Source organism: Phasianus colchicus, chromosome 6 (genome assembly GCF_987193195.1).
Source record: "Phasianus colchicus chromosome 6, bPhaCol1.hap1.1, whole genome shotgun sequence".
Taxonomy (NCBI): Eukaryota; Metazoa; Chordata; class Aves; order Galliformes; family Phasianidae; genus Phasianus; species Phasianus colchicus.
Genome location: NC_143441.1, coordinates 46946615 through 46963646, shown reverse-complemented (window position 1 = coordinate 46963646; position 17032 = coordinate 46946615). Strand labels below are relative to the sequence as shown.

At 42.1% G+C, this 17032-nt stretch overlaps 1 protein-coding gene across 13 annotated transcripts in view; it reads right to left on the bottom strand.

The window, feature by feature from the left end:
* Window positions 1-1175: 1175 nt before the first annotated feature.
* Window positions 1176-17032, bottom strand: part of KMT2C (lysine methyltransferase 2C) — a 188261-nt gene continuing 172404 nt past the window's right edge. For 6 of the 13 annotated variants that reach the window (XM_090143163.1, XM_090143157.1, XM_090143158.1 and 3 more), the window contains 17 exons: window positions 16502-16714; window positions 15814-15978; window positions 14441-14582; window positions 13823-13970; window positions 12859-13037; window positions 12612-12766; window positions 12167-12419; window positions 11481-11620; window positions 10354-10458; window positions 8006-9125; window positions 6947-7083; window positions 6476-6618; window positions 6043-6211; window positions 4700-4816; window positions 3944-4017; window positions 3430-3538; window positions 1176-3188 (listed from right to left, as the gene is read on the bottom strand). In XM_090143163.1, the coding sequence (XP_089999289.1) occupies window positions 3096-3188; window positions 3430-3538; window positions 3944-4017; window positions 4700-4816; window positions 6043-6211; window positions 6476-6618; window positions 6947-7083; window positions 8006-9125; window positions 10354-10458; window positions 11481-11620; window positions 12167-12419; window positions 12612-12766; window positions 12859-13037; window positions 13823-13970; window positions 14441-14582; window positions 15814-15978; window positions 16502-16714 (3462 nt within the window). In that variant the 3' untranslated portion in view covers window positions 1176-3095. Of the gene's footprint in view, window positions 3189-3429; window positions 3539-3943; window positions 4018-4699; window positions 4817-6042; window positions 6212-6475; window positions 6619-6946; window positions 7084-8005; window positions 9126-10353; window positions 10459-11480; window positions 11621-12166; window positions 12420-12611; window positions 12767-12858; window positions 13038-13822; window positions 13971-14440; window positions 14583-15813; window positions 15979-16501; window positions 16715-17032 lie in introns of those variants that run through there. The other 7 variants (XM_090143160.1, XM_031607839.2, XM_090143155.1 and 4 more) reach the window with 6 other exon arrangements.

Sequence of the window (17032 nt, the reverse complement as noted above, 5' to 3'; positions counted from 1 at the left end):
ATGGGTCCTTCCTCCAAAGAGGGAGGAGAAATGCAATAGGAGCAGCAGCTGGAAGTGGTGCCCTCAGCAGAAGCTGTGTCACAGGGCAGGGTGCAGGTAAGCAGGGGTTGATCACAAACCCCAGCAATGGGCTGCAGTGAATTGCCCTGCAGGCAAAACATCACCAGCCTCGTTCCTTCCTACTAAGACAGTCCCTGCAGCCAACCACAGCCATGGTGACAGCTGGGCAGACAGTGTTTGGCTGTAGGCTGGGAGATTCATTTAGACTCCTGGCTGTCAGACTGGCTCCTGGCTCTGTGCTGCTATTGCTCCTTTACCTTTTTTTTTTTTTCCTGTGGCACTGTCAGAAGCCAAAGTCTCCAAAGCAGTGCCACAGCAAGCCCACCCTTCTGCTGCATGGAAAAAAGCTGGAGGCTGCATGATGTGGATGCGCTTCAGGCCTGCAGGAATGGAGTATAGCAGTCAGTGGAGCTGCAGCTGGATGGCTCTTTGTACCATAAATACCCCCTCACACCTACATTAGTTATTTACTGGTGAGGCCTCTGGAGGTCCTTGGTGTACTGATGGACGGTTGGCTGAATATGAGCCAGCAGTGTACTACAGAAAGGACACTGTGGTGCTGGAGCAGGTCCAAAGAAGGGCTACAAGCTTGGTGAAGGGCCTGGGGAATATGCCCTAAGAGGAGAGACTGAAGGAACTGGGGCTGTTTAGTCTGAGGAAAAGGAGGCTGAGGGGAGACTTTATTGCTCTCTTCCAGGACCTGAAAGGTGCTTACAGCGAAAGTGGAGTTGGTCTCTTCTCACTGGTGACAGGATGAGGGGGAATGGCCTTAAGTTGTGCCAGGGTAAGTTTAGGTTGGCTATCAGGACACTTGTTTTCAAAAGGGTTGTTAAGCACTGGAATAGGCTCCTGAGGGGCTCCTGAGGGAGGTGGTTGAGTCACCATCCCTGGATGTGTTTAAAAACCATTTGGATGTGGTGCTCAGGGACATGATTTAGCAGAGGGTTGTTAGAGTGAGGGTATAATATGGTTGGGTTGTGGTTGGACTTGATCTTTACGGTCTTTTGGAACCTGAGTGGTTCTATGAGGTACAGAGGGCACTGCAGTGCAGGAGAGGAGATGGTTGTGGGGCCAGAAATGCAGAGACACCCAAAGAAGACAGGAGGGGACCGCAATAGATGTAAAATATTTTTATTTGTAAATGCTGATCTTCTAAATCTGTTTCCACAAATTCCAAAACCCATAACACTCTGTATACTTCAAAAAATTCTTTTTTTTTTGTGGTGTTTTTCTTTTTTTGCCAACATTAGATACTATTATACAGAACAGAAAAAAACTGTAGGACAAATACTGGTAGGATGTCGGAATATTGTACAAGAGAAGAAAAATATTCAAGAAACAATTTCATACAGCTATTTATCAAGAGAAAAATATATACAATTGATTTATTCTGTAAGATAAAAATACATCATGCCATATACATTACAAGTTCAGAACTGTAGCACTGAATATACCAACAGTTTACAGTCCACTTTCATTGTGCACACAAAAAAAACTTCATTTTTTTTTATATTTAGTCTGTGAAGTGTCAGTACCAGAATTTTAAGTACAAAATAAAAAGCTAACCTGCTTCCAAATGCTGATTAAATCTCTACAAGCAAACACAAAACAGTGTTTTATTTTTTATTTTTATTTTAAAGAAATGTAAACAAAAACAATCCATACAAACACATCTTTAAATTACATTTCCCATAACCCAACTGCCAGCGTCCTGCAGCTGCACGCGCTCCATCTCAGCTCTGTTCTCCTTTTCCTGGGTGAAGGCATCGGACCGGAGCTCCCCTGTGTGGTCCTACGCTGTTCTCATGCTCAGCTCCCCCTCCTCGGGCCCACTTTTGCTGAAGGAAAACCCAATGCTCAGCGCCTCTCTCTTGATTTTGGGTGGTTTGAGCAGTTATTCACAGTTATCACCAATTTTAAGCACGCAAACAAACAAACAAAAAAAACCTGACTGAAGAAATAGGGATGCGACAATATAATACAAATCGAATGAATCTACGTGACACCCAACGTCTCCAAAAGTCAGAATTGGAACACATGGCGCAGGCTGAAGGTGTAATTATTAAAAAATCTGCAGAGACCACAGTTGAAACTGCTTGAAACGTTAAAAAAACAACAACAACAACAAAAACCTCTCTTTAAATGGAGATTTTGGTTATTCCGTCATTGTAACCACGTCTGGTAGCACTGAGATCATATTGTAACATCCCTATTGACATTTGATAATGAGCACCCGAACTGCTGCGGAGTCTGAGAGCATTTGGTCAATAACTATTTTTATACTGTATTTTTTTTTCCTCAAAATATTTACACTTTTGTACAAAGTAACAGAGTTTGTTAGTTCTGCAGGTAACAGCAGCAGCTTGGCTTTCTTCTAACTTTCTTTTTAAAAATAGCTTCATTCACTTATTCAATAATAAATACAAAAAGGTTCTCTTATTTTACAGAAATCAAAAAACTACAATAAACTGACTCATGGAATCAAGTATTTAAATGTATTTTAGTGCAAGTTATTTTTCCCTTAGCTCTATCCCTAAGGAAGTCGTTTCAGTACATTCCTTGTTCAGTGGTGTCTACTTTTATTTAAAATTTTTCTTTAATTAGAGGGCCTGCCCCTTTATCAAATAAGGCTGTGGCCAGCACTTTGGACTTCTCCCTTTCGCTGGTGATTTCAGTCTTACATTCATAAATGCCCACCTGCACGCCGCAGGTCAGCGCCCGGTTCTTTGCCCAAGTTAAACAGTTTCTCCTTAGTGAGCTCAAAAACAAAAGTGCTGGACCATTCTGTTAACTCAGTTTAACCTCCGTGTGGCTGGAAAGTCAGCTTCAGATTTTGCCGGCTTGCTTCTGGTGCTTGTTTTGTGGGGTTTGTTTCTTTTCTTTTGAGATCCTGGAGTAGAAATCTGGACTTCCAGAAGTGATTTTTTTTTTTTTTTCCCTTCAAAAAAGGCAACGATTTTCTGTCGACAAAATCAAAACGTGAATCACTTCTTCTTAGGGACAAGCAACCCTCAAAAGACAGCAAGGAATGCATTCTAGTTCATCCATTTTCGGCAGTTTACAGCTCCACAGTGACATGGAATCTTGTGCTGGTCATCTTCAAAATCAAACTTATAGTCATAGCAAAGCTGGAAGAAGATTCAGGAGAACGGTTATAAGACAAGGGGATTTTACCACATCTTTCCTTGTATCTACAGTTTAGATGGTAAAATACACCAGAATCCCTCGTAGGAACCAGCAAGTTTTAAAATGAAAAGGGGAAGGGCAGTGTCACCTCCCCACCACAGCACAGCCACACTGCATTGTGGCAGTATCTAGAAATGAACAGAGGTGGCAACAGTGGGGGAAAGCCAGATGGAATGGCCGTACCTCCTCCCCTTTCTGGATTCTCCTGCTGGAGCTAATGATAATTTTGTGTCCTCTCTCGAAAGTGACGACCTCTGCCACGCAGTTGGGGGCACACGAGTGGTTGATGTACCTGCAAACACAGAGCATTTGAAAAAGGTGACCTGAAGGAAAATGCAGCGCTGAGGGTGATCTGCATCAAACCTCGGGATGACCTCAGCTTCAGGGCTGCAATTCCACATACAATTACATTATTCTGCACTTGTTTCTTTACTTACAGAATGCCAACAGAATAAAATGTTTAAAAAAAAAAAAAATCACTTTCTCCCCAGCTGCCATGAAACACAATGATGGATGAGTAAAGCTAATGAAAAAGACAAGACCCTTTCAGTGGGAGAGGCTGCAATGTTCGGCCCACAGAACTCTGTTCCAAAAGTCACCAAGAAAGCAGAAATGCACATCTCCAACACAGAGCCCCAGCGAGGGGATGGGGAGAGCTTCTGAGGATGGGGACAGGGCTGTCCCCAGAGCCACCCACCTTGCGGGACCTCCCGTCAGAGTAGCATCGATGACGTGGTCGTTGTCAATGCGGAACATGTACACCCCGCGGTTCTGAAACAAGAATTGGAAGACAGATCCGTGTAGGTTTTCAATAGTCATCAATGGTTGAAACAAAGCAGCACTGTGGGTTACCTCTAGGAGTTTTTCTGCCTTCATACCTACTGGCTCGCTAGGGAAAGGGACTCACACACATCATCTAATGGTGGAACGCTGCCACCAGCCGCACTCTTTTATGAGTGGGTCGGCAGGGTCTGCCTGTCCAAGTGATATTTCTCTCCCGTGCAGTATTAATAGCTTGGATTTCTGTACTGCCTCGCATGGGGGATCTTTAAGCGCATTAACCATTATGAGACTGTTGAGCTACAGAAAGAAAACTGCTTTAAATTTAAATAAGAAGTTCTTGTTAAAAAGCGGAGGGGCTGACATCCCCAGGAAAGTTCTCTCTTTGTCCTCCAGGAAACAGAACACAGATTACCTGGCTGTGATGCTGTGAGATGTGCTGAACACTTAAGCACAAATAACAAACCCTGTGGACACGTCTGGCTGTCCTTTTTAGCCTACTGCTCTTACAGCACAGCAGCACACAGAACACAGAAGACCTGACTCCTCCACCAGTCATCGCAGAGCACTGACTGTCTTTTCACGATCCCTGAAACCAGGCAGCATTTGTCCCATTCTAAAAGCATTTGAAAGGGCAAGGAGAGAAAAAACAGTGAATGAACACCCCCAGTACCTGAGATTCATAAAGCTTCTCCTTCCTGTTTGCTACCTCATTCCGGATAATAGTTCCGATGTACTCTATGACCATAGTGTGCTTTTCAATGTCTCTAGCAGCATATAAGCCCAGGCCCTACAAAAAAATATGCTGTGAGTTAGAAATTCATAACAAATTTACACTGACACTGCATTCCTCACCATGTCCCAAAAACAATCCTGCAGAAAATCATGAGAGAACTCAACAACCAGAAAGAAAATAGCATAGGAAAGTAGCTCGTGGTAATAGCACAGAGAAGGATCCAGGTTTGCAGTAAATACTTCAAATGCAGTAAAACATACTTGGCTGCTGCCTAGGTAAGAAAGCAGGCTTCTCTTACACCTCTTACACCTTAAACTGACTGTGTGAAGATTACAGATTCACTGAAATTAAAGAAGGCCTTCCTAGAGTGAAGAAACATAGTAAGAACACAACAGCACAGTTAAATCCAATCTAAAATAAATAATAACAATGCTTGTATGCAAAAATCACAGAATCATACACAGAATCACGGAATGGCCAGGGTTGGAAGGGACCTCAAGGATGAGGCTCCAACCCCCCTGCCACAAGCATGGCCACCAACCTCCATATCTAATACTAGAGCAGGCTGCCCAGGGCCCCATCCAACCTGGCCATGAACACCTGCAGGGATGGACAGGGCATCCACAACCTCTCTGGGCAGCTGTTCCAGCACCTCACCACTCTCTTGGTAAAGAACTTCCCCCTGACATACAACCTAAATCTGCCCTCCTTCAACTTCAAACCATTTCCCCTTGTCCTGCTGTTATCTACCTCTGTAAAGAGTTGACTCCCCTCCTGCTTATAGGCTCCCTTTAGGTACTGAAAGGCTGCAATGAGGTCACCCCACAGCCTTCTTGCAGCACAGTCTGTGGAACAAACCCACAGTGACAACAATCCTAAGAACACATTGCTTTCTGAATGCAATGAAGTGCTGAACAGAGGTTCAGCCTGAAGGCCTCATTCCACATTGCTCAGCTTGATTTGAGTGTCTCATACTTCCACTGCACATTCATCTAATTATTGGTTTTCATTAACCTTTTGAGAAATATGGTAAAAGCACCTTGAAATAACGTAACTCGTTTTATCTCTAGATGACTGCAACTAATTATTTTTTAAGATTTTTACAGATGTCTTCCTTGGCACTCTATGCCGTGATTTCCCACATCCAAATTACCAAATTTTGAGAAGAGATTTGAAAGAATTTTGCAATTGCTTCATTTCATTTCTTAACATAGAACAAATCCATCAAATAGAAGCACACATTAAAATCAGCACGGGAAGTTCCTAGAATGAGGACTGACCTGAATGCGAGAGCGAGCCAGGTACACATTGGACTTCCACTCTGTTTTCATTTTCCGGTACTGGGAGGACTTGGAATGGACGAACTGCTTACTGTAAGGCGCGTTCAGCTCCCCTGTGACTGTGCTCTGAAATGACTTCGATGTGCTGGTGCTATTCAAGGTGTGAGGCCTGTAGGAGTTGGGCATGTAACAAGAAAAAATACAAGAAAAACTGAAGATTTCTCTGAAGACAGCCACAACAGCAATGCAAAATTCTCTGGGACGTACACACACTTAAAGCCAGCTAGCAGAGACAACACAGCAACTCCTTTGATTTGGGCATGCACATACACAGCCAAGGACGACAGGGTTTGTAAGCAGCAGACGAAAGCACAAATAACCCTAAGCAGCCTATAAACCCTGGGCTGTACTATGTGAAATTAAAACAAAATACCTTAACACAAACCTCTTGACATGGGTACTCATTTTAGGCTCGGCACGGGCACAGCCCGTGGGGTTGATGGCAAGAGGAAGTTCCATTAAGGGGTTTCGGCCATAGCGGAAAGTATAGTTCTCACAGGCCTCAACCCCTGGGAGCTGCAAGAGAACACACACACAGAAAAAGAAAATCCGAGTAATTATGTGTTAATGACATGAAACCAAATATTCTCTTCTCACTTTTTCATTCAGAGGATGGTGACACATTGGAACAGGTTGCCCAAGGAGGTTGTGGATGCCCCATCCCTGCAGGCATTCAAGGCCAGGCTGGATGTGGCTCTGGGCAGCCTGGTCTGCTGGTTGGTGACCCTGCACATAGCAGGGGGGTTGAAACTAGATGAGCACTGTGGTCCTTTTCAGTGTGTCTGTGTGTGTGTGTGTGAGACAGCCAACACGTCAGAGTGCCCAGTGCCCAGGGAGGACTCACCGACTCCGCGATCCTCGCCACCGCAGACACCGTCAAACCAAAGAGGTCCTCGCCCTTCAGATAGCTGGGGAACAGCTGCAGCATTTCTGACTCCTTCCTAACTGAAGCAACGGGCTCCAGGATTTTGTCCCACACACCTACACAACCACATGGGAAAGAATTACAAGGATCACAAAGAAACCTTTCGTACTGGTTTTAAAACTAATGCTTAAAGATAGCTGGAACCAGGAATCGATACTGAAAAGATGTTTTGCCATCGGTTGTATAAAAGAGCAGGTCAGTGCTTCCAAACCAAAATGGAGAATTGTTTGAGATGTGCTGTTTTGGCTTGAAAAAATTCCAATCGCAATGTTTGTGCTGCACCCTTATTGGGAACAGAGCTGGGAAACCTTCAGTTCCATGCCAGTATTACTATAGGTTTCTCTTCAGGGAACTGTGGGCTCTCTGAAGTGACAGAAGAGATTCTCCTTAGAAAACCTGCACAGGGTAGAATTTTCTAAAAGTTAACTATTACAGTCAGCACTTCACTTTATGTTGGCAATTCTGTAGGCTGTGGTTTAACCAGTTAAAACCCAAAGCAACACACACCACATCCATACAACACGTCTCTAAGATCTTATCCACACATACCGTATTGCTCCTCACCCCAGCAGAGGCAATGCTCCCAGCTGTGAGAGGGACTTGGTCAACACACAGTCCCTTTATCACCTATGACCTTCAGCACCACTGATCTGAAGAGAACTGTGTAGCAGTATCATATCTAAGCAGTCACTTTGATGAAGGAAAACTTGCACTAACATCCTTACAACTTACCATCAACCCTAAGAGTCCAGTGAAGCTGTAACAAATCTTTTATGTGTAGCTTACATGATTCCTTGAAAGGTGTTCTTAGTCTGTGTCAACTGTTTTTGTTCAATTAAAAAAGGACCCTGGAAGCTCACTATGACCACTACGCTGCAATTTCTGAAGTAGAGCAGTGTCTGCAAATTTTGTCTGAAACATTTATCAGACTAACAAACAGCAAACCAAAAAGTCGTCACTCGAGCAGATAAAATTTACCTTTTGGTGTTGTGTCAGTAAGAACCAGATCTTCGTGGCCTTGCTCCACAACCTTGATGACAAACAACGGGAGCCCATCCTTCTCCTCAATGGAACAGAGATAGCGACAGCGCCTGTTGGCGTACCTCATGCTCCAGTACAGCCTGCTGGCCTCATAACCCACAGGGAAGAGAGCTTTGGAGGAGTGAAACGCCTGCATCTGCTGTGGGAGCAGCTGACCCACGGCGTGGAAAATCAGGCTCCCCACCCGGAAAGTGTGGTCGCGTTCTCCGCGCTGTACTATGCTAGCGATCTGCCGCACCTCGTCGCGCTGCACGTAGACCCTCCTGAAGACTGCAAAGTAACTGAGTTCTTGCTCGTGAGTTCCCTTTGGTTTGTGCATGGGGCAAAGCATGGTCTTGTCTTTAAAAAACATGCATTGTGCTTTAATGGCACAGGTAAAGTGATAAATATTGGTGCACCTTAACCTGTGACAACCGCTGGTGGCACCCATTTTGTGACAGAACATGCATTTCATTTGCAAGCCTCTTCGCAGGGCTAGTTCCACGTTTATTAAGGCACCAGCTTGTGTCTCGTAGACTTCTGTAGACCAAAGAGCACAGTTCAAATGGACCCAAAGGTCTAAATCCAGGTTAAGAAGCCTTGCTGGTCCATCAGTTAACCCATCGCCTTCCTCGTGACAGAAGCAACATTTTCTGTAGTCTTTAGGCACTGGGTCTGGTTTAAGGGTCGTGCCCAATTTCTTAAGAAATTCATCTATTTCTTCTTCACAAGGAGGTTTGAATGATCCTTTAGGAATCACAATCTGAATGCTCCACTTCTTCCACTTCATTCCTTTCCATTTCTTACTTGGAGGCCGACAGTCATCAAGACTACTGTGTATTGCTTTTAATTTAGGTTTGAGTTTCACTGTTACCTTAAGCTCATCCGGTTTCGCCTCTACCTTGGCTGCTTCAAATGCAGGGGGGAAAATGATTGGGGGTGAAGATGACGGAGACACTTTTTCCTGCAACTGAGGCAGACAGTGGACATCCAAAGTGGAGATGTTGTTGCTGTACTGATGAAATGCTTTAGGCGGCCTCTCCTTCATTGGTGACTGGGGCAAAGATGGAACCGACTCCTGGAAAACCAATGGAAAACTCTCAAGACAAGAATCCCAAGGCATTAAATTGCCCTTGAAAACTTTCACATCGGAACTGAACTGAAAGAGCTACTCAGAATGCCTAAAACTGTGATTCAGCAACAGAGAAAGAAATCACCTTTACCTGTTTTATCACAACTTGTGCTGGGATACAGAGCGCTAAAGTCCTTCCAGTCAACCAGAGCACAGCACCCTTCAATTCTTAACACAAAACACAAATAATCCTGCATATAGGTTTTAAACGAAAAACTAATCAAATGCCCTAAGCAACGGAATTGAGAGATTTAAGGTTTTTAGCTGTTTTTTGGAAGTGTAGTTATGACTACTAAACACTTACAACTAAACAACTAAAAATATGGGTCACAGAATTAATTTAAAGAATAAGAATCGTGTTATTTGTTAGAAGGGAAAGCTGAGAATTAATTCCATGTATTTTCCTGAAAACAAGACAAGGAAATTCCTGCAGGGCTCTGGATTAGTCATATACCTCCAGGTCTTAACAATTCAGTTATAGCAAACAAGAATTAAACCTGCAGAGATTTGTTAATTAAAATAAAGAAAGAAAGAAAGAAAGAACAAGGAGAACAACAGCAGTTTAGATTAGAAGTGCTCAATATGGTTTGTGTAATTAATCTTGAAAGAATAAATGAAAGGATTAAGAGGCTGAACATGACATTTAATTAACTTAATTATGTATGTGGTGATGCACTTGTGCAAGCGTGTGGACGTGAACACATTTATTTTCTCATCCAGTGCTTTTTTTTGCTTCTTTTGAAAAAGTAGGAAAGATGCATTTGAAGGAAGGCTGCATATCCTACAGCGAACACGTGGCTACGTGGGAAGTCATTAACTAGGTAATGCTTGAAGCATGTTGCCAATGTTGTCCACCAGTTTAGAGAAAAATGTAGACTTGAACTACAAAAAGTAGAAACCAAGTTAGTTAAAAGAAGAAGTGCTCTTAATACATCTATTTTGAGCATCTGCTTGAAGGTCTAACTAAGCTTATAGTGGCACCTCAACTAGAGATGTTCTGTCACTCATTTCTGTTAGACAGAAGTTTCTGTAAATACAAATCCTACTTCACTCTGCTGGTTCAAAATTCCAATGTCTGAATAGAGAACAACTAATTTATAAACTCTCCAGAACAAAGTAAAGCATCCCCCACCCCATTTCTGCTCACTAGGGCCTACCAGTGCTTGATACTTACTTTGTTCTCTGAGCTTTTTGCTTGCACAGCTGCTGAATAGAGAACAAAGCAGTTGTTGCTACAGAATACGATGTCCTTCATTTTATCAGACCCGTCTTGGGAATCCTGGGGATCAAACATGGAAGATTATCAGAAGTGCATTTTAATACCACTCTTCACATACTAATTGTAATGAAGTAAGTCTTCCAATCTGGCTTAGAATCTGCCCACCTTTTAATTTGTAGAACATTTGTGAAATAATGAGTGCTACTGTGATATAAATACTCATTTGACAGATCAAACATTAACACCACCTACAACCTTCTTCTTCAGTACTTCATCACAGAAATTTACTTCTCTGCCTTCAACAGAAGTTTAACAATCAAAACAAAGCTCTCTAATATCATGCACCCATCTGCTCCACAGGCACAGTTGCAAAATAAAAACCCATTTTCCTTTATCTTTAAGATGAGAAAAGAATGTCTCATTTTATGCTAGTCAAAGATTGTTTGTCAAGTTTTATCTATTGACTCAACTGCAAAGCATTACTGGGAATTCCATATTCTGATTACATGAGCCCATCAATTTTACATATAAATTCTGACTGTATATCTTTGTTGCATAATCACCTCAATCTTACTTAAAAAAAGAGCACTGGCACTCTTTAATGAAGGACAGTTCTGTGCACAAATACTCTACATCTGACTGAGACCCCAAGGAGCAGCTTGGGATTCTGTTCATACAATAAACAATATGAAACACAAAGCATCAAGACTGAAATCTGCTTCTTGTTCAGACACAGTGAAAGCGTTCCAGCTCTTCTAGTAATTTCTGAAGTGGCAAAGTGGTGCTGCCTTACACATAAGCTCTTCTTGAATTCTTAAGTGGTCACAGAAAGAGAGCAACAGAGTAATTCAGGAGGTCACTATTTATGGGACCTCTTCTATGAAATATAATGAAATACATTTCAACACTTTTAATTTGCACTACCAAATACTTGAATGTCTCATCCTCAGTTAGGACTCAGAAAAGAGAAAATACAAAGAAATTAGGAGCTGGCATCAGTTGGCCTGGGAAGCAGTAGTGTTTGTTGCCCTGGTTTGGTTACTGACCATTACACACAAGAAACTCTACTTCCACTGCAGTACCTGTTTCAGGAAAGGCAGGTCTTTGAAGGACTTCCGCACACCGCTGCCAAGAACGACTACTTTGCAATGAGAGCACCAGCGAGGCCTCAGTGCTGAGCTTTCTGCAATGTTCTGACTGTGATCCTTATAGCCAGCTATACCTGCACAATAAGTCAGTCTATTAGATACCAGAACAGATTAAAGCAAACCTATGAGAAATCACAATACTCTTCAGTGGCTCAGAGGAGAAGAATCCTCCTGGATGGGGAGGGGAGCAAACTTTAAATTCGATCCTGATGGGGAGGTTGTTTAAATCAGGTCAAATCACCTGTGTGAACAACAAGGCAATAATAAATTCTTGTATATGAAATGATTAACTAAAACAATGTAGGAATACGTGCTTAAAAACTTGTGTCAACCAGCACAGTAACAACCTTCCAGAACAACATATTTAAAACCAGGCTGGACAAAAATTAATAACATTGTGTAATACTGGAAAAAGTATCTCACTGACAGTGACAGGAAATCAGAGATGGACCTATGATGCTATTGTTAACATCAGGAGCAGGCCTGCATGTACTGATCACACAAGAAAACTACTGTTCAGAATGAGAATCAGCTATTTAACTTGTAACCATGAATGTATAAGGTTGACGTGGATTAATAACTGACTCAATTAAAATTTAGAAGAATTAATGCCTACTTACCATTGCTGTTTGCAGCAAATGGCATATTGGGCTGCTTCAGTCCATAAGACCCTGCAATCCTGGCAGGACCCATGGGTGCTGCCTGAGGCCCCTGGAGCAGTAAGTGCTGCCGGTACTCTGCAGATGGGTTCACCCTGTGACTGCTGACTGCTGCCATGGAGGATGGGACATCTGGAGCATTGCTGACCTCGTAGCTGTTGGGAATTCGGACGTGCAGCAAATTGGAGAATGCTGCTACAACGTTGCTAATATTCTAAAAACAATAATAAAAACACACCTTCGTTTTTGTCAGGCAGACAGGAAGGCAGAAATAAGATGAATCATTAGAAGGCTACAATATATGTTTTTATTTTACTATGCTATAACTTCCTTCACATCCACTAATAGAATAAACTAACTCTTCTGTAGTTATTTTATGTATGTAACACAGGCTTATTTCTCTTACCTCAGCAGCTGTGGGATGTAAGGTAATTGCTACAGAAATAAGGCCAGATTTAGGACCATTCTGGGGTGGTCCAAGCTGAGAGGCAAAGAAGGCAGAACCAGGTAATGCTCCTGAACCAGGTTCTGCCTTTATGTAATTCCTTTTGGCTTCTGAACCTGAAATTAAAATGTAATACACCAGGTTAATCCTATAAGTAGGAGGGAAAAAAAAAGTCTGTTTCTAATTGTTCATTCTGCTGCAGTCTCACCTTTTCCAGTACTGCTAGGTAGGATGGGAATGATGGGAGATGGAACAGGTTCTGGGTTCTCCTCCTTTACAACTGACAAGTCTGGATACCTACTTATTTCCATTCCCACCACACTTTCAGGAGAGGAAGATGGAACAAAACTGTCAGGAGTGTCCCTGTCCTCACAGTGATCTTGAGCCCTGGAACAAAACCCAAAAAAGTTGCTTTGGAAATGGCCAAAAATACTCTGTGAACCAGTAATATAAATAATGACAGGGAGCTATCATGCTTGTTGTTACTAGTCATGAAATGTAATTAGGTGATAGGCTGCTAAGGCTGGCTAATTCTCCACTGCACAAGTTGGGTTACTGGGAAAGACATGTAAAGGAGAAGAGAGGCAGTAGCAATGCCCAGCTCCTTTACAGCCTCTGTTGCCCACTGCTCCGTGTACCTGAGTAAAAATTAGTATTTAATACTTCAAATTCTCTGGTTTAACTGAATTCATTTGTCCATTCCTCCCTGGTACACCCATATTTAGCTAGGTAGGTGAAAGGGAGGAAAAAGGCAAGATCTTTGTAGGGAGACTCTCATAATCTAGAAAGAATTTCTCATGGCAACAGAAACTGTTAGGATAAGCAGGGGAGTTTTCAGGCTGTCTGACTCTAGGACCATACTGCTGTCATCTCATCTCTATGTTCCTTCAGGAAAAATATAGTTGTCTTTCACTTTTTACAAAGCTAGGTAAAAGATTCTTGGTAACTTAACAGGATACTGGGTTTAACAACAGCATTAAGTCCCTTTTTTCACTACGCTGTCTCTCACATGCTAAAAGTTAACTGGAACAAACGATTCTGCTTTGTTCTCTGCACTGTATGGCCATGCAGAACGGATTTTGTTTCTTCACACCTTCACAGCCTCATCTCCTACTGAAAGATGGCAGAATCTGTTTCACATATGTTACTTAAAGATGTCAGGGAAAACCTACCTTAACTCCTCCTGATTGTTGTGAGGTGGTGTTGGAAGGGAAGCAGGAACATCCACAGTTTTAGGGCCCTGAGCCATTGCTCTTGCTAATAAATCATCTTGTGGTCTGAAAGGTAACTGGAACTGCTTTGGTCCCAGAGCTTTGGTAACTAAAATCAGAGAAACACAGCATAATGAAACATCTGTACAGCTCTTCTTACTGATTTTCATTCTGGGAGCCAAACTAGTGGCTCCAGATACAACCAAGGTATTAACAGCAGATGTTAACACTGCTTTCATCCACTTGTAGTTCAGAAATGTTTGCCTGTCCATGATTTATCTCCACACTTTAAAAAGAAAAAGGCAAGAAATTTGTAGTGAACATAACAAAGTTGATTTTGAACTTTTTCATTTCTTAAGAGTGCTTCTAGCTCCCAACATGTTTTCAAAAGGGAAAGGAAAAGGTTCAATTTGACATTACACTGGTATAAAACAAAACTGGGTAATATTGATTACAAGCTCAAAAAGAGGCTGGGCATACACAGTAAACTACAGGATCTGAGGAACATCCCAGTTATCTATTCCTAGTTTGCTACAAAGTTGACTCAGCTATAAGGCAAACAATATGCATTAGCCTTACCATCATGGCCTCCCAACATACCAGCCTTGCCAGCAAGTTCTTCAGTGGTTGCAAAGCCATTTACCAACTTCTGGCATGCCACAGGAGGTGGTGTGGGTGGAAGAGATGCTGGGGGCGTTGGGGGATTGCTCAGGTTGTTCTGCTGCAGGAGAGTAAAGAACTGTAAGTTAGCCATGAAGCACAGTGTGAAAACTTGCCATGTTCTACTACTAAATATTGTAACCCACTCCCTTATTTTTACATCCAGAGGTACCACTGATAAACAGTGACAGTTAATTCTCAAATATGCAACTAAACACACAGAATAACTTCCTGTTATAAGAGATACAACATTTTCTTTCTATCAATGATACTATGAGAGAAATAAAGTTTACATGAGAAGTATATTTTCCGGACAGAAAGTACAGCTGAATTATTTACACAAAAGCATAAAGACCATTTTTATGAACTCTTCGGGAGCCTCGGTAAGTTCCTACAGTTTAAGCAAAGATCTGATCTAAACATTGAGAGAGCAATTTCACAGTGACTCTCCATCACAACAGAGGAGTTAGCCATTTTTCACTAAAAAGGAAGTTGCCTCACATTAGGACAGGACAAGCTTTCGTTGAAGTAGTTACCATGGAGAACCTCCATCTGCTAGTTCACACTCCACGTTATTTCTCACTAGCTTAATTAATTGTCCATACTTTAAACCAAAATTAAGTACAAATTTCAACATCTACTCTTGTTGCAGTCATGCATACAAAACCAGAAAGCATTATCACTTTTAACCACAGCTACCATAATCTGCCAGGCCCCATCCTCAGCCTAGAGTAACCATTCTCAAGCTGGAGTAAACACCAAGTATCACATTTCATTCTCTGTTTGCTCTCTTGCTGCTATCCCAATATTCCCATTCTGATCTCAGACACTGAGTTTTAAATTCTGTGCATTATTTGCCCATCAACAAATATCTTTTTTTTTTCCCTCTGAGTTTTTAGTTAGAGCCTAGCGGACAAATGAGAAAAGTTTATTTCCCATTTAATTCACATTAAGAAATGCTTTAGTGCTTTCAATGACTTTGCAAAGTACTGGGAATTCAGCCTTTTCTGCTCCATAAATCTGTAATTACAATTTTCACTAGTTAGCATCCATTCGTAATTGGAATAGTTGCACATTTTAACCTGTTTACAACAGTTTCTAGAACTGATTTCAACTTTCAGAACAACAAAACAATGTCTGTTTCAACACTGCTCAGCCTGTTTTGTCTAAAGACAGAAGATGATTCTCTTCTGGTTGCACGAAGGGCACAAAATCTAAACCAACTGGCAGCAATAACGTAATGAACTTTTCTCTCAGGGAGCCCACAGTGGAAATCCAGATTGAAGCTGTACCTTGTATATGAGCTGGGAGTAGTAATCTGAAGCCCCATCAAGGGTAGCGCTACCAAAACTTCCTACAAGTCGATTTCCAGCATTTAGCTGGCCACTGCCATAGGGAAGAAAGTGTGCAAAGCTCACTCCAATTATGGGTTCCATCAAAGGTAGGAGAGAAAGCTGCTACATTGAAAGTAAAGAAAAAAGGTAGAAATTAGTCTAACTATAAAATAGAATCATCACAGACATCCAGTTGTTAGTAGTTTCTATAGGTTTTTTTTAAAGGGAATTTACCCACTATCAGACAACTGTCACAAACTCAGGCCCCTCTCCTTTTTCAGGAATCAAAGAATCATAGATCACTTCAGCTTGGAAGTGACTTTAAGGACCATCCAGTTCTAACCCCCTGTCAGATGGCCCCCAGCCCAGGGGAGCCACCGCTCCCAGCTCTGTGGCAGCTCAGCAAGGACAGCAGCCAAAGCAGGCAGGAATTCCATGGCTTTGAGACTGCTGAACGCATGCCACGTCAGTAGATCATCCAAACTGAAATTAAACCAAGCCTTTAAACTTTCTGCTTTTGTAGAAATTACAATTATCTCCACCCTGTACTCAGAATTCGACACCATTATCCATTTGGTTTTCATGATAAGAAACCCACACTTTTCAAGTGTCCCCTTGATGAGCTATCCAGTGTCTGCATACATACTTGTTTGAGATGGATGAACGTATCAGCATTGGGGTATACAGCCTGTTTTTCTTCCTCCTCTTTTTTCCTTTTCTTGGACCGAGGAGCTGCCTTTTCTCCTGTCCTCTGAGTTCGCTTATTTCTCTGTTTCTTGGTTTCATGTCCCACATCTGCTCTCTGAAGCTGGCTGTTACTACACCCAAATGCACCTTGCATCTGGTTTCCTGCAGTTTGCTGGCCGTAAAAAAGGAAGTGAAGCAGAATTTTTGACATTATAATAGAAAGTCCATTCAAATTTATTGCACAATAGTCTGAAAGAGCAGTGTAATATATACCTCACTGATAACAAAGCACATACACAGTTTGTTTACCTCACTGTATCACTGGCAACTGTAACTGTTGCACAGTCCCTGCACACAGAATTATGACTTACCATCAACACCACTGACATCTGAAATTATCATTAAAGCTCACAGAGCAGAAATATTTTCTTTAGAACACCCACTAAAATAAAGTTACGCAGGCATGTAGCCTTGGAGATTTTCCTAAGAG